The 23,973-nt window shown below is 45.9% G+C and overlaps 1 protein-coding gene across 2 annotated transcripts; it reads right to left on the minus strand.

Moving 5' to 3' along the window:
- Positions 1 to 628: 628 nt before the first annotated feature.
- Positions 629 to 23,942, minus strand: LOC137424436 (ras association domain-containing protein 5). 2 transcript variants are annotated; one of them, XM_078775456.1, is made up of 5 exons: positions 23,617 to 23,942; positions 22,737 to 22,841; positions 14,366 to 14,711; positions 4,418 to 4,530; positions 629 to 2,027 (listed from the first exon to the last, which is right to left on the minus strand). In XM_078775456.1, the coding sequence occupies exons 1-5, from the start codon at positions 23,740 to 23,742 to the stop codon at positions 1,881 to 1,883; spliced, it is 837 nt and encodes a 278-aa protein (XP_078631582.1). In that variant the 5' UTR covers positions 23,743 to 23,942; the 3' UTR covers positions 629 to 1,880. The 2 variants fall into 2 exon arrangements, with proteins under 2 accessions (XP_078631582.1, XP_078631581.1); XM_078775455.1 differs by having other exon boundaries at positions 4,418 to 4,533; positions 23,617 to 23,921.
- Positions 23,943 to 23,973: the final 31 nt, after the last annotated feature.

Consider the following 23,973-nt stretch of genomic DNA (forward strand, 5'->3'; position numbering starts at 1 on the left):
CATGAGGCACAGGCAAGTTGTTTCAGGGCAACTGCCTCACCACAAGATTCAGTGTACCATGGATGGGAGGAAGGGTAAAACAACTGAAGATGATGGGATAAATCTGTGCATTAGAGAGAGCAGTTTACTTTGGAAGATTTCCCAGGAAGAGTTGATGTCAGAGGCAGTGGAGATGGGAGACCAGTCCAGATGATTGATGGCTGCTTGAAGACCGTGCCAGTCGGCCTGAGTGAAATGCCAGACTCGTTGACGCTGAGGAGGCTCTCTGAGAATGGCCAGAGAGATGTCCACTTTAACAAGCACATGATCAGAAGAACCGATTGGAGCAGAAGAAGAGCAGCAGACATTTGCAGGGAAGTTAGTCATAACCAAGTCTAGAAGAGAAGATACTCTTCTGACAGTCATTTTGTCTTCTTCTTTCTGTTTGCTTTTGGCCTCTTCTTTTACAAGGTCTTCAAAATGTTGCCACTCTGTCTGTCTGGCAGTAAAACAAAATCATTCCAAACAGGAGACTTACTGATTTTAAGGACATTATAAACAACACAAACAACAGGCATCAATAACTAATGTAGCGTGTCAAATAAGATGTTGTAAAAGTCGACATATCATCGGCGGTAAACTTCAGGAATATTTTTTTCTACAATCTTTAAAATCTTTATTTTATTTCAACTGAATTATATACATGAACACTGGAGAACATAAATCCCCTTTTTATCAATTTTAAAACTTCAATTGAGCAGTACTTGGACAAAATATTACGTCATTATGACCAATCAAATTTTCCGCACGTAGACCCCGCCCATGTCTTTCTTTCTCAAGACAGGGCACAGCAATGTGTTCTACGAACTCTCATTTAGATATGTTTTAAGGTCATATCTGATCGGAGTTTTTGACATTTTTTATTTCACCTCTCAATTTGACTCGTAGTTTTGGCACAAAAAGTTCATAAAGACCGTGTGACAGTCTGCGCCTGGTAGAGAATTGGCAGATTGCACTGCCCCTCTCCATCTTGTGGCGTTCAGAATGTAATCAGTCTGATTTATATCTTTCCCATCAGAAGTCCATGCGTGGATTGTTTGAACCACATGTTTACAATTACAAACTCATTCTCCACACACAACTCCAGCATTCGCTCATCTGGCTCATTTTGGATACCAAGTCCGTGCTTTCCTGTAATCCCTGGTGCTCCTGCTTCTCCAGTATTTGCATCCCAGTATCCCATAATAATAAAAACATCTCCTTTAAGCACCTCTTCTACCAGCTCCTGCAACTTTCCATGAACTCCTCCACATTTTCTTCATCTGCTGCAGAAGTTGGAGCATAGTTATGATCTTACAGCATTACATATGACACCTTCTTATTTTATATGGGAAGAGAGATATTTCAGGGCAGGAATTTGTAATTTGCTCAGTGCCGGCGATACATTGCCTTCTCTTCATGAAGGACACTGTAGGATATTTAACGTCCAACAACTAATGCCGGCAGATGGGACGCCCAGTTTATGGTCCATCCGAGGGACGGCACACACATTGATGAATCACAAGGTTTATGCTGAAATACTAACATCCTACAATATTGAATAGGTTATTGTTGTAACATTTGTTACATGTCCCGGCCGTGTTTGAGGCTCTGGCATGGATCCTCAAATGATTAGTCCATGGTTGGTGACTGGTACCATAGTCCCATTTCAGAGGCTAGCCTTTGTGGAGCTGATTGTGGCAGGAATTTGTCCAGGGTGCAGTTGGCGATATCTCATCTGCTCTTCAAAAGACACAATGTAGGTCTTTAACGTAGACCAGCAATCGGTCCCAGCAGACGGCCCCAAGCTTAACGTCAATTCGAAGGATGGAGCACTTTGTGATACTTGTTCAATCCGATATTCATTTGGGAGTTTTATCAGCAATTGCTGACGTGAGCTTCTTGCGGTACAAGGTGTACTTCCGGGTCATGACCTCCAAATGTTTCTGCTCCTCGTGTCGCAATATATCCAGGAAGTTGTTTAGCTCAGGCACTGAAAATGCATCCCACTGTAAATAAAAAGGAAAAAAATATATGGTGAGGGTGATGGAAGGAACATATGTAGGAAGCAAAAAATAGAGGTTACATAGATGAGGTATAATGGATTAACAGGTATGTCAACATACTAATGCACATTCACACTTCAAGCATACCTTCATACGTTTCATGCTTCCTCTTGTTAGATCAAATTGCAGTTTCAACAAGGCACCGTTGCTGAGATCATTTGAACACAAAGTAAATGCCAATTCGTCTTTCCAAATGTGTTGAAATGAGATCGTAAGGTATGTTTTACACTGGTTAAGCATCGTATAGGGGCCTTATAATGGTTGCAATGTAAACTAGAACGGTACTCGGTAGAGCGCATACCTCCTCCGCCAGGCTGAACAGTTTACGTATTGTATCCCACTGATAGGCCGTATCTGGATTCGGGCCTGAACCAAAATAGAATCGGCTTCTTCTTGTCATCTAATCAACTCGTCCACCAAGTTTTGTCATAATCCGTCCATAACGTTTTGAAATATTATGCTATATATCGGTTTTGGCCAGATCTCTTGATGAAGAATCAATTTTAAAATCTCTGGTATTCGGATCCGGATCTGGATCTTCACCGAAATCTGATAATTTCATCCTCGTCACACACTCAACCTCTCCATCCAATTTCGTCAGAATCCGTCCATAACATTTTGAAATATCCGTTCACAGACAGACCGGCAGACAGTTTGTGAGAACATAACCTCGTCCCACCTTCGGTGGCGGAGGTAAATGAGTGGTGTTATAACTGTATAAAAGTGTCTTCCTTGCTGGCCATTATAGAACCTTCAGGACATGATGCAGGATTCTGCCTCAATCTTGGCCTCCTGCTGGACAGAAGCAACCACTTGTTTTCTCAGCTGCATGAGGAGCGGCTGGGAAGACAGGCTCAGCATGGAGGAAAGAAACACCACATTGGTTTCTCCTGTGGGCTGTGGAATACCTGCCCCTCCTTTATCCACATTGCAGTGATCAGGAAGAGTCCATTTGCACAAAGCATGGAGAAGGAAGGACTTTGAAGCAGTGGAACCTGATTTGGCGAGTGGGTAGACTCTGTGATAAACAGCTACAATGATCGAGTGTAGGGGTGATCTGCCCACTAATCAAAATGAGGTTTCCGGTGTCCCGTGCAGATCAGGGATTGCAAGTGGTGGGTTGGGCTTGTCCTGCCCACCACATTTATCTTGTTGAGAGTAGTGTGTGTTAGAAAGTGCCAAAAAGGCAGCACTGCCCACTGGAAGTGGGCGGCAAATTTGGGGGACTTGCCGTGCAAGAGGGTGGTCCCAGAGGTGGAAAGGGTCGTGTCCGCACATGCGCACAGCAGTTGGAGTTGAGCTTTGGAAGACCTAAGATCTCTCTTCCTCTCTGATTCATTGCCCAAACAGGAAGGAGCTATTGGAGAGATGTCGATGCTGCATCTACCATCATCGCTCCTCAGTGACCCTCATCACTACCTGCCGTCTTCCATGGCCAGCCTGCTCAAGCCACCATCGTGGTGGACCCAGAGACCAACTCGTGCCTCTCACAAGTCCTTCCCTGTTCTGTCCCCCTTTTGTGAGAGCGTCCGGTATTTGGCTCCAATAGTTGGGGTTAGGCCTTATTCTTCTTGTATGCAAAAGAGTGTGTCCCATCACCCCCGTTTGTGTCTGTCGACTGATTGATCTGTTCCGCAATTATTTACAGTGTCCTGTCTCCCTCACTCCCGTATTCTTTTCGTGAATAAATATTTTGATTATAAGAAGCGTTTTCCCGCCTTTTGCCTCGCACACATTTCACTGCCAATTTTGTTTTGGATTGGAGCGATCTTTGGGATTTGGTAAATAATAGCAAGAATACGGTAAATTAAAAGATGGTTCCAGCATTCGCGGAGGTCTTGGACCATACGACTCAGACAGTCTGGGTTAACGGACCAGTTTCACACAACAATACAATGGCCTATTAGAGCTAAAAAAAGAAAAGAAAAAGTGATTGTTAACAAATACAAGCAAAATATTGATGAGACAGTTGGCTTAACATCTAAATTTGAACAGAAGAAGAAGCAGGGCTCCCAGCTTACTGCATCCCTGAGAAGAAGAATGGCTCCATGCTTGCGTTACATCAGAATGGCAGTTTTCAGTAAGACTGAACTGACTGCTCTTTAATGAAATCCAGACTATGATAAATCAATTGTTGTTTACACGTTACCGACCGAGCTATTATGTGAAAGCTGTTTGCCAAGTTCCTGCACATTTGCCAACCTTCAAAGGTCAGGCCTAGCCAACCGTTTCCTGAAAGAATTGGGCCAAAAAGGTTCCCTCGCCAATGCCAAAATGAGGTGGGAATAATTTAGGCCGTTAGAGTAGGAGTCGTTAAAAATGGAAAACCTCACCACAACGTCCCCTGTATTTACTTCCTTCATTATGAAACTCAAAGCATTTGTGTCGGGCCCGGCTGCAAGTCGCAGAGCCAGTGGGTGCTCCGCATCTTTCAATCGCCGAATTGCTGCTGCAGACAAAGGGAAGGATGGGGATAGCATGGAAGAACGTCACCGTCTGAAAACGAAGTCGGATCTCGGGAAAAAAAGAAATTGGGGTGGGTGCAAGTCAGTTATCAGTTATCGATAATTTATCAGTTATCGATAATTTATCAGTTATCGATCATTTATCAGTTATCGATCATTTATCAGTTATCGATGGCTTGAAAAAATCCACAAAGCATCAAAAACTCCCATTGCGTGCTGCTGGATTTTTCTGATCAATTGCTTTACGAGCTTCAATCATCAGACTTCAATAATGCAAAAAACAATTTCCAAGTTTTTCCAAGAAACGTAATGAAAGCAAGATTTTTTTTATTGAAGACGTTGGAAGGAAGTATGAAATGTGATGACGTGTGATTGTGGGATTAATGATGGTTAGGTCATGGGATAAGCAAGGGCCAACTTGCTTAAGCAAGGGCAAGGAAAGATAACCAACTTTGGCACCATGACCAGAAAAAGTCAGATCGCAAAGTTTGTTTTATTTTTGGTATTTCCTGCGAGTGAAATGAACGCCACTAAAAAAGCTCAGCAATCGTGTGCATCACCTACTACATCCACCCCAAATCCCCAACCATAACTAATCAATTGTAATAACTGTAGGTTAATGGGAGAGGAACTGCCCCAGACAACTAGAACGGCACTCGGTAGAGCGTATCCCTCCGCCAGGCTGAACAGTTGATGTTTTGTATCCACTGATAGGCCGGATCTGGATTCGGATCTGAACCAAAATCTAATCACCTTGTTCTTGTCGCCTAACCAACTCGTCCACCAAGTTTAGTCACAACTCGTCCACAACTTTTTGAGATATCATGTTATATATTGGTTTTAGCCCAATCACTCAATGGTGAAGAATTACTTTTAAAAATTCTCTGATCTGGATCCGTATTCGAATCTTCACCAGAATTTAATCAAATCTTCCTTGTCACATGCCCAACCTGTCTGCCAAATTTGACCGAATCCATCCACAACATTTTGGGATATCCTGTTCACAGACAAAAAGACAAAGAAACAGACAGGGGTGAAAACATAACCTCCATCCACCTTCGGTGGCGGAGGCAATGCCATACTGGATGTTGACAGGGAGTCACACGGTGGGCGACCATTCAGCAGCATTCAATGACTAGTGGGCCTAGTATCACGTTCACTCTGGAATCAAAAGTAACGCAATTGAGAAAAACTGCCTCTGTCAGTGACATGGAAGCAATTATTTCTGGAGGGACAGAAATATATAAAATCATGAATGCTTTCATAGTAAAATAATCTGCTTTGAGCTGTAGTGCTGCAGAAGGGAAAGGTGAAGCACTGTGACGGAAATTACAACTCAAGAAAACCATGTCGTCTGGCCAAGTACAAAGGGCCTCATTTGAGGCGGGTTATCGCATAATGCAAGAATCCACATTGATGGTGAAACATTGGTCTTGCCCACTGCAACTGATATGCACAGAATTGTGAGTGGGGGAAACGAGGAAACGAAGCTGAAAACCTTACACGTAACAAACAACGCGGTCAAACGTAGGATTCCTGAGATTGCTGGCAAATCAACATGTGACCCTGGTCGAGCAATTGCAACAGACGGAGACATGTGCTGTTTAAGTCAATGTGAGCAACGAGAGCCATGAAGCACATGCACTGCATCTGGGAAGGACCTGTTGTTGAAGACTCATCCCAAACATGAGACAGCACAATAAATGTTCGATGCGTTACAAGGCCAATCGCAAGAGCTGAATATCCTATGGGATCACTCAGAGGGATTTTACACTGGTGCAGCACCTGTGGCTGAGGATTTGCGTACCACAGTGATGAGCGACGCACCACCAGCCATGTGGACACACTACCTGAATTCAAAGAGATCAGCTGGCATCAAAGGAAGTGAGTGTGGAATTGAGCAGCGTTTCAGAAGGTAACTTCAAAATTAAATTTTTTATCAAGGCTCAGCCACTTTGTGCTCATTCTTTGCTCAGTTGAATGAAGAAATTGCATCGGAGTACAATGTTCCCCTGCGCCATGACACCGAATCTCGGTGGCTCTCAAAAGGAAGAGTCCTTGAACATTTATTTGAATTGAGAGATGATATTCATGCACGATAGAGAACAGACCCGTTTTTAGGCATACCTGTCCGACATTTTTCGAGAATAGCAGTCTGCATGATGTTACATATTTATGTGAATGTATGTGGATTACCATTCAGGTCTTTGCTTATCCGTGTGTAGTATATTAAGGGTTGTTGTGATTGGAGGGTCAGGAGCCCTTCTGAACCAGTGGCCGGAAACGGAAGTGACCGGAAACGGAAGAAGAAAAGACACGAGGAGAAAAAAGGACGGTGATTATTCTTCCTCGCCCCGCTCCGACGAAAGGTGGCCTCGACCTTGCGCTGCGTGACAAAGCGGCGTTCCGAAGCCCGTCTGGCGAGAGGAGTGCGGGGCCTGGTACGATACCGACCCGGTGGAGACGTCAAGTTGACGTGGGGCCGTGCATCGACCCCGCGTCTGGTACCGTTCGCGGCCCCGTCTAAAAAGACGCGTACGAGTCGCAGGTTGGGGCCTAGCACGCCTGGCAAGTGGCGTGGGGCTTTTGGCTTGCTTTACCGCACCCGCTTCGCGTAGCCACGAGAGGCTGCAGCCGCGGGGCCTGGTACGATACCTGCCCGGTGGAGACGTCCACCCGGAGTTCGTTCAACCGCCCGAGTGCGGCGACGCCGACTATCATCTTGGTCAGGAGGGGCCCAGAGACATTGTGCGGGACCGAGACCATAAGGGTGTCGTGAGTACTCACCGGGACACACGTATATAAGATGGCCATCTTATTCATAGGGAATTGATTGTCATTGAAATATTGTTGATGGTGGTGTATTGTTGATTGCTCGGGGAAAATCTCCGTGGTTGTGTCATTGGAAATTGTATGGTATCAGTACCATTGGGAAATATATTCTTGAACATCAGTGTCTCGTGGGTGGAATTCATAGGGATTGCGTTGCGAAAGCGCATCTATATAATACTACTTTCTGGCGAAGGTCCTCTCACGGTCCGGGGGTCACCGAGACCAGGTAGTCACCGAGGGGACCACGTAACAGAATTGGGGGCTCGTCCAAATTACGATTCGCAATTGGGTCTACGTCCGGGATTTAAAATTGTATAAAATAATAAAATAAGCATTTTTATTAATTAAAATTTATTAATTAATAATTATTAATTGGAAAAATTTTTGAGAAATTGGGGTAAAGTCTTGGGTGAAGGTTAACAGGTGTTAACGATAGGCACCATGGCGTTTGTGGCACAGAACTTTGGGGTAACCCCGAGTGAGGCACAGTTCCGAGCGTTGCTAAAGTCGGACCTCTTGAAATTGGCCAAACATTTTAACTTGGAGGTCCGATTTGGTGTCAGGACCGGTCACCGTCGGTTTACAAACCACGCTTCCTGTAGAGGGTGTATCTGTGGTTATCGGGAATGATTTGGCCGGGGGTCAAGTTTATGGTAACCTGAGGGTTGGTAAAGAGCCCAGCAGGGAAAATAACGCCACACCAGCTCGGGATGGCAACAAAAGTGCCAAGTTATTTGTAGGGGGACTGAACTTCAAAACAGAGGAAGAAGTTCTGACCTCTGTCTTCAACAGATATGGGCCGCTGGTGGAAGTGCGGTTGGTAAGAGACTGGGAAACGCAACAGTCAAGAGGGTTCGGCTTTGTCACGTTTGCCAGCACAAAAGACGCCAGAGAGGCAGAGAAGAATTGGAATGGCAAGGATTTGGAGGGTCGGACCATAACAGTAAGGAAGACATTTCGTAGGCGTCGAGAGGTCTACAGGAGAGAACAACTGGGCGGTAGTTTTGGTGGTGGCCGCAATCAATATTATTATGTAGGCTCCCGGAGTTACGGCCGCTCCCGAAGGAAGGATGGGCAAAGTAGTGGCCGAAAAGGAGACCGCTATTCATGGGACTACAGGGACAAGTGGTCCCACCCTAATTATTAGGGAAGTTCTGAGAAGTTGAAGCACTGAATGCGGCGGAGCCGCCGAGCCAAGATTCCTACACGGATTAACCGTGAACGCCGTTCCTAAAGGCGTCCATGTAGTGAACTTTCATGCACGGACTAACCGTGAACTCCACGTTCCTCAAGGCGCCCATGTAGAGAACTTTCCTGCACGGACTAACCGTGAACTCCACGTTCCTAAAGGCATCCATGTAGTGAATACCCGGCTTGGCCTCCCAGAAAAAGTGCTATCGAGTGGCTTAACTTTGGATCTTTGATCAACCCCTTAACCTTCATTCACAAGAAACTGGCGGTCAAAGTCAGAGGGTCATGAGATGGAGTTTGATTTGGCAGGGACAATGTCGTTGCTGGTGCTTAGTCCAGAGTGAGTAATCTGGAGGGGTTGTGGTGAAATTTTGGTTGCTTTATTTTTAAGTGATAACTGTGCCCGGGGGCAACTGATAATGTGGGGGGGGGGGGGTTGAATTATCTGGTTTGTTTCTCCAAATTGGCCGGCAAAGAACGTTTTCGCTGGGTTCAAACTTTCTTTCTTGAAGGGGGGGAGTGTTACATATTTATGTGAATGTATGTGGATTACCATTCAGGTCTTTGCTTATCCGTGTGTAGTATATTAAGGGTTGTTGTGATTGGAGGGTCAGGAGCCCTTCTGAACCAGTGGCCGGAAACGGAAGTGACCGGAAACGGAAGAAGAAAAGACACGAGGAGAAAAAAGGACGGTGATTATTCTTCCTCGCCCCGCTCCGACGAAAGGTGGCCTCGACCTTGCGCTGCGTGACAAAGCGGCGTTCCGAAGCCCGTCTGGCGAGAGGAGTGCAGGGCCTGGTACGATACCGACCCGGTGGAGACGTCAAGTTGACGTGGGGCCGTGCATCGACCCCGCGTCTGGTACCGTTCGCGGCCCCGTCTAAAAAGACGCGTACGAGTCGCAGGTTGGGGCCTAGCACGCCTGGCAAGTGGCGTGGGGCTTTTGGCTTGCTTTACCGCACCCGCTTCGCGTAGCCACGAGAGGCTGGGCTGGTACGATACCTGCCCGGTGGAGACGTCCACCCGGAGTTCGTTCAACCGCCCGAGTTTGGCGACGCCGACTATCATCTTGGTCAGGAGGGGCCCAGAGACATTGTGCGGGACCGAGACCATAAGGGTGTCGTGAGTACTCACCGGGACACACGTATATAAGATGGCCATCTTATTCATAGGGAATTGATTGTCATTGAAATATTGTTGATGGTGGTGTATTGTTGATTGCTCGGGGAAAATCTCCGTGGTTGTGTCATTGGAAATTGTATGGTATCAGTACCATTGGGAAATATATTCTTGAACATCAGTGTCTCGTGGGTGGAATTCATAGGGATTGCGTTGCGAAAGCGCATCTATATAATACTACTTTCTGGCGAAGGTCCTCTCACGGTCCGGGGGTCACCGAGACCAGGTAGTCACCGAGGGGACCACGTAACAATGACAAGAACACACAGATCCTCATGCCAGCACCCACGGGCACATCCATGGATTCTTAAGAAACCTACTTTCTGGAGTAAAACCTCATGAAGATGAACTACAGAGCACTCCTCAGCTCCGCTCCAAAAAATAATAAAAGCACTTCAGATTTTCCTGTGATTGGAGCCTTCAATCTTCATTTCCTTACTTTTTTAGTTCAGTGTGAAGAATGACCCTTCTACATCGTCTCCACGCACACTCAAGATGTTTATGCCATTTGCCACCACTTATGTGTGTGAAGCACGATTCAGCATCCTCGTTTCTATCATGAAACGCTATTGCGCTCAACTGGTCGTTACTTCTCGGATGTGGTGTGCCATCTATATACCATGAAACCAAACTGTCTGGTTGCTTTGCAATGGTGAAGCCCAGACGTAGCTGCAGTCTAGTTCAGTTAATGTAATGAAATTTTCATTTTTCAGAATATAAACATTTGTTATAATGTCATGTCGTGTGGAAGTTTTGTGTGGAAGGTCATTAGGAAAGGGTGCATCGCCTAGCGTTAGAAACCAGGTATGGTGGACGGAGGAAGTAGTGGAGGTAGTTTGGGAAAAGAAGGAGGTTTGCAAGAGGATAGAGAAGATCAAAGATTGAGGGAAGCAGCGGGATGTGGGGTCGCTGTACCTGTATGAGCAGAAGAAGAAAGCAGCAAGGAGAGCTGTGGATAAGGTGAGGAATGACATAAAAGAGGAGGTGCACACAACAAGTTGGAGGAGGATGGTGGGAGAAAGATAGCAAGGACATGAAGGGGGGGGGGGGGGGGATTGAGGGGATTAAGGATGGTGGCGGGAGGTTAGAGACAGAGAGGGGCACAGTATTGAAGGTGTGGAAAGGATATTTCAAACAGCTGTCTGGGAACCAGGAAGGAAGCAACAGCGAGCTGGAGCTACCAAGTTATGTGGAGGGGAAAGTGGAGGTCACAGGAGAGGAAGTGCACACAGCATTGAAGAGGGTGAAACAAGGAAGGGCGCCAGGCATTGATGAGGTGTGTACAGAGATGTTAATTGCAGCGGGAGTAGTCGGAGTCAGTTGGATGAAGAGGTTGTTGAATGTATATATGAGAGAGGGTTCAATTCCAGAGGATTGAAGGACAGGGTTAATTGTGCCGATATGGAAGGGGAATGGCGATGTTCAAGATCTGAGGAAGTACAGGGGAATTACACTCCTTAGTCATGTCATGAAGGTGCTGAAGAGGATTCTGGATAAGGAAGAGTGTGGAGATTGAGATCGGAGAAGAGCAGCAGGGGGTTTATAAAGGGAAGGGGAACGACAAATGGGATGTTCACCCTGAGACAGCTAGTGGAGAAGAGGTTGGAAGTGGAAGGTGAAATGGTATTGGGATTTTTGGAGGACGTGGAGAAGTCCTAGGACACTGTCCTGAGAGAGATGGTGATGGTGACACAGATGGATGGGAGTGTCAGAGGCAGAAGTTAGGATGGTGGAAGGGATGTACAAAGGAATGAAGGAAAGATTTTTGGTTGGTCCTGGGATGTCGGAGGAGTTCAATATGAACATCGGTTGAGGTAAGGAAGTGCTCTCAGCCCACTCCTGTTTATCATGGTGATGGAGCTGGTAAGCAGGAAGGGAAAAATGAGGGGTAGTATGGAGGGGATGTTGTATGTGGACGATCTGGTTGTGGGTAAGAGATGCAGGAGGTAATGGGGGAGTGGAAGAAGGCATTTGAGAAACATGGGCTGAAATGGAGTATGGAGAAGACGGAGGTGATGCGAGTCAGACAGCAGAGAAAATAAATAAATATCAGGTTAGAGGGGAAGGAGATCAGACAAGGAAATAGGTTTGAGTTTCTGGGTGGAACAGTGACTGGGGATGGTAAGTCAGAGGCAGAGGTGCGGAGGAGGATTCAGGTGGGTGCGAATGTGTGGAGGAGGGTGGAGGTTATAATGGCAGATTTCAAGGAGATTGAAAGGAAAGGTTCTGATGGCATGCGTAATGCCGGCCCCGACCTTTACGGTCTGGAGACGGTGGCACTGACAGTGACAAAAACAGAGGCTACAGGTTTGTGGGAGTGAAGAGGGTGGATAGAAAGAGAATGGATGAACTGAGGGAGGAGATTGGTGTGCGGATGAGCTTGATGTGGAGATTGGTGAAATGGCGGCTGAGATGGGCTGGACATTTGGTGTGGATTGGGGAGGAGAGAGAATGGTAAAGAGAGTGGATAGGTTGAGGGAACAGGGTAAGAGGTAAAGAGGTAGACCTCGTTGAGATCGGAGGATTGTGTGAAGAGAGATACCAGTAAGGTGGGGGTGGTTGGAGGGTGGAGAGAGTTGGCTGAGGACAGAGGGAAGTGGAGGAGTATCGTGGTCAAGGCAGGGCAGGAGCTTGGTGCCATCGGACATCACACCTTATAAAGGGAAGACAAGAGGGAGAATAAGTCATATTTTTGATAGGCCTCGTCTGTGGATGCCGTTTGGGCACAATAATCTGCAGCGATCACAATAGGGGAAAACTGAGGAAAACATTGGGGAGAAATTTTAAAAAGGTCATTGGTGTAGCTACGAAGAGCATCCGCTAAATTGGGATGGATTGCGAGTCATAATAAATGCCCAAGACCAAGGACACGGTACGATACCAATGGCTTCAAGAATTTAACAGAATTGAGTCAGACAGGTGTAGGTTCTGCGTGGTAGAAACAGAAAGAAACGACATTGAAATGGCCTAAGCCACATTAGTCATGTCATAGGTTTTATTGTATTGTTTCTTTGTGGGCATTGCATTTATGTTTTGAATCAATTTTATGAATGTATGCTCATAGTTGGCATTATAAATCAAGAAATAAACACGTTTTCAGACGGAATCACTGCCCGCCATTTTGTTTTTTTAACTAACTCCGCTCTGCCAAGGATGCGAGTCAGGCACCATCAAACGAAAAAGTTCACACCACTCCCATGTTTGTGTCACCAAGTGTCTCATGGGATTATATTTGGTGACAAACTATTATCTCCGACACACGACGTACTTTATGATGCCTGAACAGCGACGTTTCCCGGGATTTCTGCACATGCGCGCCGAGCATTCTGGGGCGGAATACATCATTTCGAAAAACACGTAGTAACCATGGAAACCATTTGCATGGGAGACACGATGTACAAGTTGGAAATGTTATAGTTCATAATGGAGTCCGGGAGATTGCTCAGCTACTGTGAGAGCGGAGGCCGCAGGCTGTGGTGTTCACTGTGCGGGCATCGAGACTTACCTGTTGTATGTCATATTGCAGAATAAATAGACACAGTACCTGAAAGGGAGTCTTCGGCCCCATCATCTTCCACACCCACCCCATTATGAAGGCTGGGTGTAACATTTGGAACGATTTTCAATTTTGTTTGACAGACAGACAGACAGACAGATAGACAGACTGATTGCTTTGTGGATTGGGAAGTCGCATTTTCTTGTGGGATCTGGATTGTTGGTCGAGTTAATCATGGAGATCGGAGAAGATCAATGTCATTGGGGTTACAATGACACAAAGGTAAGGTGGGGGGGGGGGGGGGGGGGTACATTTGGCCTCAATTTAACCACCCACATGAATAGGTGGGATCCGTTTCGGAAATGTTTGGGACACGGAGCATGGGGTGGATGAGGCAGGTTGAACCCACAATGGCCCAGAGTACATCTCTAAACATCTAAATGTTCCAACACTTCCTAAATGTTCAAATTCATCCTGGAACATGATTGTGGCACAGCTTGGTGTACCCTCAAAATATTTTACACCCCACCATCTTGCACATGCCTGACTCGAGTTACACCCATCCCCTCCCCCCGACCCCCCCCCCCCCTTCACCACATTCTGTTCCTTTTGGATTTCACACATTTATATTCGGTGGATATTTGATTGCTCCAGTCCCCTGTATAGACTAAGTACACAATTATATGAACCCACCCAACAACCTCTTCCCACCCGCCCTACCAACCCTTCCACTGTACCACCCGCATGACGTATGTACTGGATCGCCTCGATCTAATACTACATCTTAAGAGCAACCCCCCCCCCCCCCCCCCTGCAATTAATAAGGTTTAGGCCAAACACAAAGCATTTGCTTCCAATAAAAAATAGATCTGAGTTCTCAGTAAGTTGGGCATTCTATTAAAATAATTAATGGAAAAATAATGAATTAAACAAAATCTATTCATATGATTTATATGATTTAACAACCTCACATACATGTTCCATAAATGTTAGCGATGTAGCAAATAGTGTAATGAGCTTGGAGATGCAGCATCATCAAATTCTATAACATCTCATTCATCATCCCAACAGGAAATGTTGATACATTCACTTCTTTTTTTTACAGAAACCTGTTTCACCTTCTTTTCCATCCTCATTGCCGACGTAGAGAGCAAACTTGCGTGCGTTGTCAACCACCATGTACTTCTGCAGCAAGGCTTCAATCACCTGTCCAACTGTTGTCGTGCCAGATACATGCAGACGTCTTTCCACATTTGGAGGAAGGTAAAAAGACGTCCGGCGGCGAACAGGGTGGACCGCCAGGCCAGTCCCCCCTTCTGCTCCCCGACCTCCGGTGCCATCGCCGACCCCACCTGAGCGGAGGACGTCATAGATGGAAGGAGGTCTCTTCCTCTTGTTCACAGAGACAGGATTGGAAAGAGACAAGCGAACACGAATGAAGCCTGTGTACACGCCTTGGTCGTCCTGCCACAGGGTTAAGAAATATATAAGTTTTCATCCAGAAGCATCATTTTCGCAATCCCAATCTCTTTAAAATTCCTGTAAAAATCAAAATATGACAAATCATTGTCTATGTCTGCGTGTCCATTGCATTGTCGTGTCCAGAGACCAATACTTTGCTCTATCTCACGATAGCTAATTCACAAAAATTATATTCACCCTGTCACAAATTCTCAATGTAAATGTGTATCGTGTAGCACCACCTCCAGGTAGGAGAGGGTAATTTTTTTTAATTTTTTTTTGTATACAGAATCGAGGCTCGTGAAAGAGCTAACATTTATCACAAAACAAAAAAAATCAGACAAACAAAATATATAAAAAGAGGGAGAGGTAGACAAGATGGGGAGAGAAGGGGAAGCACACAAACACAACATTTGAGAGCAGGGACATCGGGAGATGTGTGGGAGGGAGAGGGCTTGGGGGGAGGAGGTGTGGGAAGGGGGAGGGGTGGGAGAAGTATACAACACAAGGACACCAAGGACTTCCAGGAAAGAAGTTGGTATTTCAAAAAAGTGTAGGATTTGGGGTGAAATTAGCGGGGGTAGAAAAGATCAAGCTTTTGGATGGGGGAAGATAAGAGATGGTGGTGAACAGCTGTTTTAAAGACCTGGAGGGAGGAGTGGGATTGAAGAGAGTGAGGGAGTTTGTTCCAGAGGTGGGAGTAAAGAGGAATGAAGGAGTGAAGGTGAGCAGAGAGTCTTGATTTCGGCAGTTTAACCATAAGAGGGTTGCAGGAAGATCTTGTGCGACCTGTAGGAATATTTGGGGGACAGAGCCCAGAGAGAGCTGGGGGAGCAAGGCCGGAGAGGAGTCGGTAGAAGACGGAAAGACCACCAACCTGCCTGCGGTGAGTAAGTGAAAGGCCCTCGGAGATAGCTTCATCACGGGAGATTCCAATGATTCTGAACGCTTTGGTTTCAACAGCGTGAAGACGAGCTAGGTGTGAGGCAGGAGCACCAGCCCAGAGGGGAGAGCAGTACTCCATTGAGCTGCGGATGAAAGCCTTGTAGGTGGTGAGGAGCTCAGGTGTGCCAAGGAAGGACATCGCACGACGGAGGATGCCCAGTCGGCGACTGGCTTTGGAGGCCAGCTTGGAAATGTGGTTTTCCCAGGAAAGATCATGGCAGATAGTGAGACCCAAAAGCTTGAGTGACAGAACTTCTTGGGGAGGATTATTCAGAAAGTGGATGGGAGGGTTGTCCAGTCGGTCTTTTCGGAGAGACATCGTAAGAGTGTGAGATTTGTCAGGATTGAAAGACATGTTCCACTTGTTTGCCCAGTCTGTGATTTTGTCCAGAGGTCTGCAGAGAGTGAGGAGGCTGCAGACTACCGATCTGAGGGATGAGGAATGGAGCGGCAGAGAGTGGAGTCATCAGCAAAGAGATAGAGAGGATTTTCAAGAGAGTCAGAGAGATCATTGATGAAGACCAGAAAAAGCACAGGGCCCAGAACACTGCCTTGGGGAACTCCAGCCTGAACAGGAAGAGGAGATGAGAGAACCCCATTCAGGGCCACACGTTGACTGTGACTAGAGAGGACGTCCGCCAGCCATGCGTGGAGATTTCCATGGATACCAAAGGAGGAGAGTTTGGTGAGCAGAGCGGGGTGCCAGACCGTATCGAAGGCACGTGATATGTCAAGGGAGACAGCTCTAATTTCCTGTTTGGCATTGAGGACCTCCATCCATTGTTGAGACAGCAGAAGCAGCATGTCCAGAGTAGAGTGACCAGGTCTGAAACCAAATTGATGATCAGAGATCAAGCCATTGGAGAAGTGGAAAGATTTCATATCCAAAGCAATGATGGATTCAATGACTTTGCTGATAATTGGGAGAAGGCTGATTGGTCTGTAGTTGCTGGGATCTGTTTTTGCACCTTTTTTGTGTAAAGCGGTGATGTTGGCAGATTTCCAAGCAGATGGCAGATGACCTTGAGCAAAAGAGAGGGTGAAGAGCACAGAGAGAGGGAGTGAAAGAGCGGAAGAACAGGATTTTAGGACCCTTGGGCTGATGCCGTCAGGTCCAGTTGCAGAATCAGAGTCGAGGGTTGACAGAAACTTTTCCACCTTGTCAGGAGGAAAGGACACAGAGTCCAGGAGCAGCTGGGTACGACTGGGTACGGTGGGTACAGAGAGGGATGGGTTTGGGACACAAGATTTAGAGGCAAACACAGAGTTGAGGCATTCAGCTTTTTCACCTGCGGAGTCAGCTGTGTAGCCATTTGAGGTAAGGGAGGGGATGGAGGGGGAACAAACACCAGAAACAGATTTGACCAGATGCCACCAGGATTTGGAAGAGGGAGACAGATAAGAGAGTTCGGTCTTGAGAACAGAGAGATATTGTTTCCTGGCTCCCCTGAGGGTGGACATACACTTGTTTCGGGCTTTGTGAAAGGAAATGAGACTTCCTTCCGTTGGATTTGCTTTCCAGGAGACGAAGGCAAGTTGTTTAAAACAGAAGAAGAAAGTATTACAAGTCCCCACCCTTTACAGTCCAGTCTTCCTGTTCCCACGTTATCCAGTGCAGTGCGGTGTGTTGAATTATAAGCTGTAGGTATGTTTTTGCTTCATGCAGGTAAACCGGGTTATTTGATTTTTTTCAGGTGCGATTGAGGAAGCTGTCAGTTGCTTATACACTGCCCAAATAAAGGCATGTGTCAGAAGAATGTGTTGCATGCTTAGAACAAGGTTGCCCGTAGGGTGGGCACTCTGCTTGTCTATAATAATAATAAAAGGCAATGTGTGTGTCAATGTGCGTGTGTCTCTTCCATAATAACAAAACCATGAAATCTCGTGGCCCCAAACTTTGCATGCATATTAAGCGAACTCCAAGGGAGTGAATGAATCAAGGAAGACTGGGTGTTTGGGTGTGTTTAAACTCCCACTTTGAAGATAATTAACGGCTTACCTTCATGAAAAGCATCATCCTTAGTCTGCCCAAATTCACCTCGCAGGGTTCTTAGCCGCCATTTTGTTTCAGCCTATTCAAACTTGCCTTGCCTTGGGAACACGATATATTCTCACAGAATAGTTAAAGTATATAATCAAAATATTATTTTGGATTTGAAGATCGGAGCATGTGGACTAATTAAGTGTATTAAGACCAATTAATTAATTAATTAATTATTATTAATTAAGACTAATTAAGTGTCAAAATCTGGAGTGAAATTCCACAATTTTAAGAAATTAACGGTTCTTATAACTAAGCATATATACCTATTTACTTTAAGCAAGCAAGACTCTGATCCCGCCTTCTCCATATTTGCACAATAAAATATGAAATTGCCAAAGCATTAAACTTAACTTTTTCTCCTGTTCGGAGAATTATATTTAGTGAAGAAAAGATTAAGGAATGTGCTGAAATTAACCAGATTCATTGAGCTGGTTTCATTGAGTGCAACAAAAATAATTAACCAGCGGGATCGCTGCGAAGGCCGCGGCTGGGTTCTCCATGGGGAATCTCTGGAGTTAGGAAGGTAAAATAAATTGAATTAAAGATCGAATTAAAAGAACGAACAATTAACATAACGGCAAGATTAGGACGAGGCGAGTAAAGCAACTTTGAAAAATTTCCACTCAATTTTTCTTTTCTGTCAGGAATGTATTCCCCCTTTAATAGTGAATGGGATTTTTAAGTTTGATTTTAAACTATGTTTTCCAGGAACGCATCTATGATGTAAACACCTGGAAGTGCCTGTACATAAATATATGCATGTACATATTTGTGTGTGTATGTGTTTGTATATGTTTGTGTGTGTGAAGGGGAAAGTGGAGGGAGGAGTAGGTAGGAAAGAGAGGAGGGGAGTAAGAGTGGAGATAGGGAGGGTGGAGGGGACAATCTCACACTGAGCTCTGTCACCAAATGATATTACCCTGCGGCAATCTTTGTCAACAATCGCAAAATGTTCCCTCCCCTCCAGAGCATAGACATGCTCATTGCCCACTAAACTGCCATTCCTTGTGAAGTAGCCTAATCATCAATTTGTGTACAGCCTGTGGCTGTGAGGTGGGGGGAAGGCCAGTGAGAGGAGTGTGGAGAGAGGAAGGGGTAGGGAGATTGGTGGGGGAAAAGAGTGGAAGGAGGAGGGGATAGAGGATGGGAGGAAAACGTATTCAGTCATGTGTAGTTTGTAATAATTTTCTTTTTCAAACTTTAAGTTCATCAAAAAATACCAAAAGTCTAACATCAGTGTAGCCGGGCTTGCTTGATACTTTAGTTGTTGAAGAGGATAGTATGACCTCGGTGGAGATACCAGTTCGCAAATAATGTAAGTATTAAATTTTTGAGACATACTCTAAGTATCTAAGCCGTCTGTCACCATAGAAGTGAAGAGATTGCATTGAGACTGGTTTATTCTATACGTTTCAAGTCAACCGCTTCAATCCAGTAACTTTGCAGTCACGACAAAGGGATTGCAGTGTTACGATTATATTTACTGTATTGTTAATATTAACATTATAATTATTATGATGAAAATGATGCTACTGTATTAAGAAACCTGGTCTAATTTGTCCGAAGCAGCCTGAAGGTGAGGAATGAAGCCTATGGCCTATACGTACTGTGTCGTTGGAAGAGCCGTAACGCCGATGCTTTCAACATTTCATGGTCATTTTAACAATCGGTTTGTTTGTGATTCACACTGAATGAAAAACGTAAAGGTAGAGCATGGTGATTGTGATATATGACAGGTTCAACGATATGTTCGGCATGAACAGCATATAAATCAAAATGGCGGTGCGTGGAGAGTCAGCCGCACCGCCGTAATGACATCAGACATAATCACATCACCCTGTCATGTGACCAGATTCTCAGCTCTGATTGGTATATGTTTGAGGGGACATTCATACATACTGAGTCAAACACTGTTCTAGACGGCTTTTCCCTATGGGCTACGCCCGAAAAATAAGTTAGAGAAGAAGCCCTGAAGAGTTTCTATCATTTTCGCTGCCAAGAAATAAACAATTTACAGGGAGGGGCCTCCATGTGATTGACTTTCTCCATAGTGACCACATTCCTGGAACTCATCTTAAAGGTGAAAAAAAAAACGTCGCAGTCTCTCGCTTGATGTGCCGCCGGCCAGAATAATCACCCGTCATGGGGTGATTGATGAGCAGAGAGTGAAGGTGAGCAGAGAGTAATTATAAGGGCTTTTTATGATTACTATGACTTTGCCTTTTTGTGTACCAAGTCGAGGCATGTATGAGATTTAACACATATAACATATAATAAAGGGAGCAGGAGACAAGAGAGGAGGAGAGAGAGAGAAGCACAACAACAGTAGAGAACAGGGACATCGGGAGATCTGGAAGAGAGAGAGGGCTGGGGCGGGGTACATGGGATAAACAAGATGGACCCTACAAGGACTTTCAGGATACAACAACACACAACATACATTTTAAGGCCATTTTCCCTGCTGGAGCGGGGGTTAGCCTTGCGGTCCTCATGACAATATTCTCCATCTTGCCCTATTTTCTGCATCTCTCCTTGTTAACCCCCTTGCCCGCATTTCTTCTTCCACCATCTTTAGCCAAGTCTTTCTCGGTCTTCCCCGTCTTCTACTTCCTTCTACATTCATTTCCATCACTCTTCTCAACCAGTCACTTTCATCCTTCCTCAACACATGACCAAACCATCTCAACCTGTTCCTCTTCACAGCATCAATCACAGGCTCTATTCCCATCATCTTTCGCAATTCATCATTTGTCTTCCTCTCTCTCAACGATACTCACTTTCAAGGACTTTCAGGATGTAAAATGGAATTTGAAGGAGGTGGATTTAGGGTGGATTAACAAGGGTAGGAAAGATCAAGGTTTTGGATGGGGGGAAGAGATGAGATGGTGGTGAACAGCTGTTTTAAAGACTTGGAGGGAGGAGAGGGATTGAAGAGAGTGAGGGAGTTTGTTCCAGAGGCGGGAAAAAAGAGTAATGAAAGAGTGAAGGTGAGCAGAGAGCCTAGATTTTGGCAGTTTAACCATAAGAGAGTTGCAGGCAGATCTTGTGCGACCTGAAGGAATATTGGGGGGGACAGAGCACAGAGAGAGCTGGGGGAGCAAGGCTGGAGAGGAGCCGGTAGAAGACAGAAAGACCACCAACCTGCCTGCGGTGAGTGAGTGAAAGGCCCTCGGAGATAGCTTCATCGCAGGAGATTCCAATGATTCTGAATGCTTTGGTTTCAACAGTGTGAAGCCGAGCTAGGTGTGAGGCAGGAGCACCAGCCCAGAGGGGGGGAACAGTATTCCATTGAGCTGCGGATTGTTGGTTAACGACGTGGGTTTTTATGGCCGGCTTGTTATAATTGTAAGAACATAGGGGAAATCACAGGAGGAAATCACATACTGGGGAGATTAATCTTAAACCCTGGAGCTCATTAGCATGTCTTCCCGCCTTCCCCTCCCCCATGTAAAGAACACATAAACAATCTTAAGCTCACAGTTTTTCTACTTAAATACATCGATTGGCTTTCTACACGCACGTGGTCCATGCTACCCGACACAGTCCTATCTCCACTATGGTGGACAGTCAGAGAGATCACTTACCCCTACAAACATAACAATATGTTTTAGCGACATTTGCTACAACCTTTGTCATCTTTCTTTCGCTTGGAAATCAGCCAATATCACCGCATTACATTAAAAAGGTGTAAAAAAATGATTAAGTACAGACCAATTAGCTTATGTCCAATCACCAGCAAGGTCATGAAATCCATCATCGCAGTTGATATGAAATTCTTCCTTTTTTCGAACAACCTCATCTCAGATCACCAATTTGGATTCAGACCAGGTCACTCCACCTTGGACATGCTCCTTTTAATCACCCAACAATGGATGGAAGCCGTCAATGTCAGACAGGAGATCAGGCTTGTCTCTCTGGACATATCTTGTGCTTTTGATACAGTCTGGCTTCCCCGTCTTGTTCTACAAACTCTCTGCCTACGGAATCCAAGACCAACTCCATACTTGGATTACCGACTTCCTCTACTCTTGTAGGCAACGTGCGGCTCTCAACGGAATCCTTTCATTTTCTCTCCCTGTCAACGCTGGAGTGCCCCAAGACCACGTTCTGGGTCCAGTCCTATTCCTGATCTTCATCAATGATCTCTCCGACTCTCTTGAAAATCCTCTCTATCTCTTTGCTGATAACTCCACTATCTGCCGCTCCATACCTCATCCCTCAGATCGGCAGTCTGCAGCCTCCTCACTCTCTGCAGACCTGGACAAAATCACAACCTGTTCAAACAAGTGGAACACGTCTTTCAATCCTGACAAATCTCACACTCTTACGATGTCTCTCCGAAAAGACCGTCTGGAAAACCCTCCTACCATTTCAGTGTAGCAATTCTAATTCTTCCACGAGCCTCGACGATGTATGCAAAAATTACCGTGGTGGATTAGGATCCTCTTTTAATTGTCAGAATTCATTGTCCCTTAAATTCTCACAAAATAACCGACACCAGCTACAGAAATACATCTGCAAACCTGAGTAGAGCCTCCACCATGTTTAAAAGTAGGCCGCAGACAGTAGACACATATCCTTATACATTTTATTTGAATGAAGGCTTCAAATCGTCAACGTGTTCCTGGTGCAGATCCGAGCATTCGTGGATGATGCAAATCTCACCTGGGTATGCGGGTGCCTTCTGATACCTAAGGGAGATGGATGCCCCTAAGCTGGATGCATAACCCCAGGTCACCTATGGGCAAGGTGTAGTACCTGTCAGCCCCACTTACCAGGGTGATGGTCCGCAGCCATGCGGTTTAAATGGCAGATGGCTCTGCACATCTGGTGGATGAGAGTCCAGTCGACTCCAACAGTGTGGGCGGAAGAGGGTGAATTCTGCAACGGCCAGCAGAGGGAGGGAGAGAAGTGGCGACCGCGACCCCGCCCCCCCCTCCCCCAAAGCCACTATACCACACACTTACCCGTGTGTACCAGCCATAGAAAGGCAATGCCATCATTGCCCGAGGAGACTCGACATCAACATCAATTCTCACCAAAGTGATGGACGAGCCGTTGTCCGCCCGCTTGTTGTAAGCGTCCACCTTGTTCCTGAGCTCGTCCGAGCATCCTCCCTCAGATTGCACCGCTGGCTCCGCCTCCTGGAATAGGACACGCCCATGAGCGCGCGCAACATTCACTCTCACGTGTCCCCCGTCTCGAGAAAATAACCGTTTTTTATGAGCCTACACATTCGGTGCTGACGTCACACATTTCAGTTCTCGAGGCTGGTGTCCAAAAAGCATATATATTATATATGTGTGTGTGTATGTATGTGTGTGTGTGTGTGTGTGTGTGAATGTATGTGTGTGTGTGTGTGTGTGTGTGTGTGTGTGTGTGTGTGTGTGTGTGTGTGTGTGTGTGTGTGTGTGTGTGTATATGTGTGTATGTATGTATATGTGTGTGTGTGTTAATATATATATATATATATATATAATGTTCCGTGGGTTTCTGCAAAATAATGAATTGTGTTGCAAGGACAGAAGCGTCTGTTAGTCGCTGATAAGTTCTGCGGTTGCTGGAAATTTTCACAACGAACCGCGTTTCCTCTCGTCTCTCGGTCACGTGACGCGCGTTCTTCGCTTTTCCCACATTCGTCTTTCGGGACACCGTCAAAACGCACACCTGTCCTCACCTAGCTTTAACAATCATCCTACGTCGTGCTGCGTATGCTTTTTGTGAACCACCCGTCCGTGACCAAGACGACAAGCGTCGTCAGAACAAGCAAGCGTCCATTTAAAGTCACGTTGTGCATCGACGTCATGAACGGCACCTGCGCCTCACACCTTCACAACGAGGTCCTCCCGATTCGAGCGGCGACAGGTGCTTTCCAGCCAACGGAATCCCATGAAAAACTACAAAACTACAATTGCTTACCTTCTGCTTCTCTTTTTTCTTGTCCTCTTTGGTCTGCGAGAAGTGCATGACCTTGGCGCGTGCGAAGAAGTTGGTCTTCGCTGTGAAGAACTGCTCGAGGTCATCGTTTCCAAGGCCGTGACTCATTTTTCTCTCCGATCTGTTTATAATTCGGATATTTCTTATTCCAGACACGCAGACGCTGGAGACCGATTACAAACCTTCAAACATGCACCACTATCGGTCTTGTACACTTTGGTACATCATCGGCAACTTCGTCTCATTTACTGGTGTTGCTCCATGGTGCACCCTCACCGTGCTTCTCTAAGCCCCTCCCCTTCTGCCCCCGTTTCTCCTCCTCCCAACTCAGACGTCATC

This window comes from Myxine glutinosa, chromosome 4 (assembly GCF_964187855.1).
Source record: "Myxine glutinosa chromosome 4, kmMyxGlut1.1, whole genome shotgun sequence".
Lineage (NCBI taxonomy): Eukaryota > Metazoa > Chordata > Myxini > Myxiniformes > Myxinidae > Myxine > Myxine glutinosa.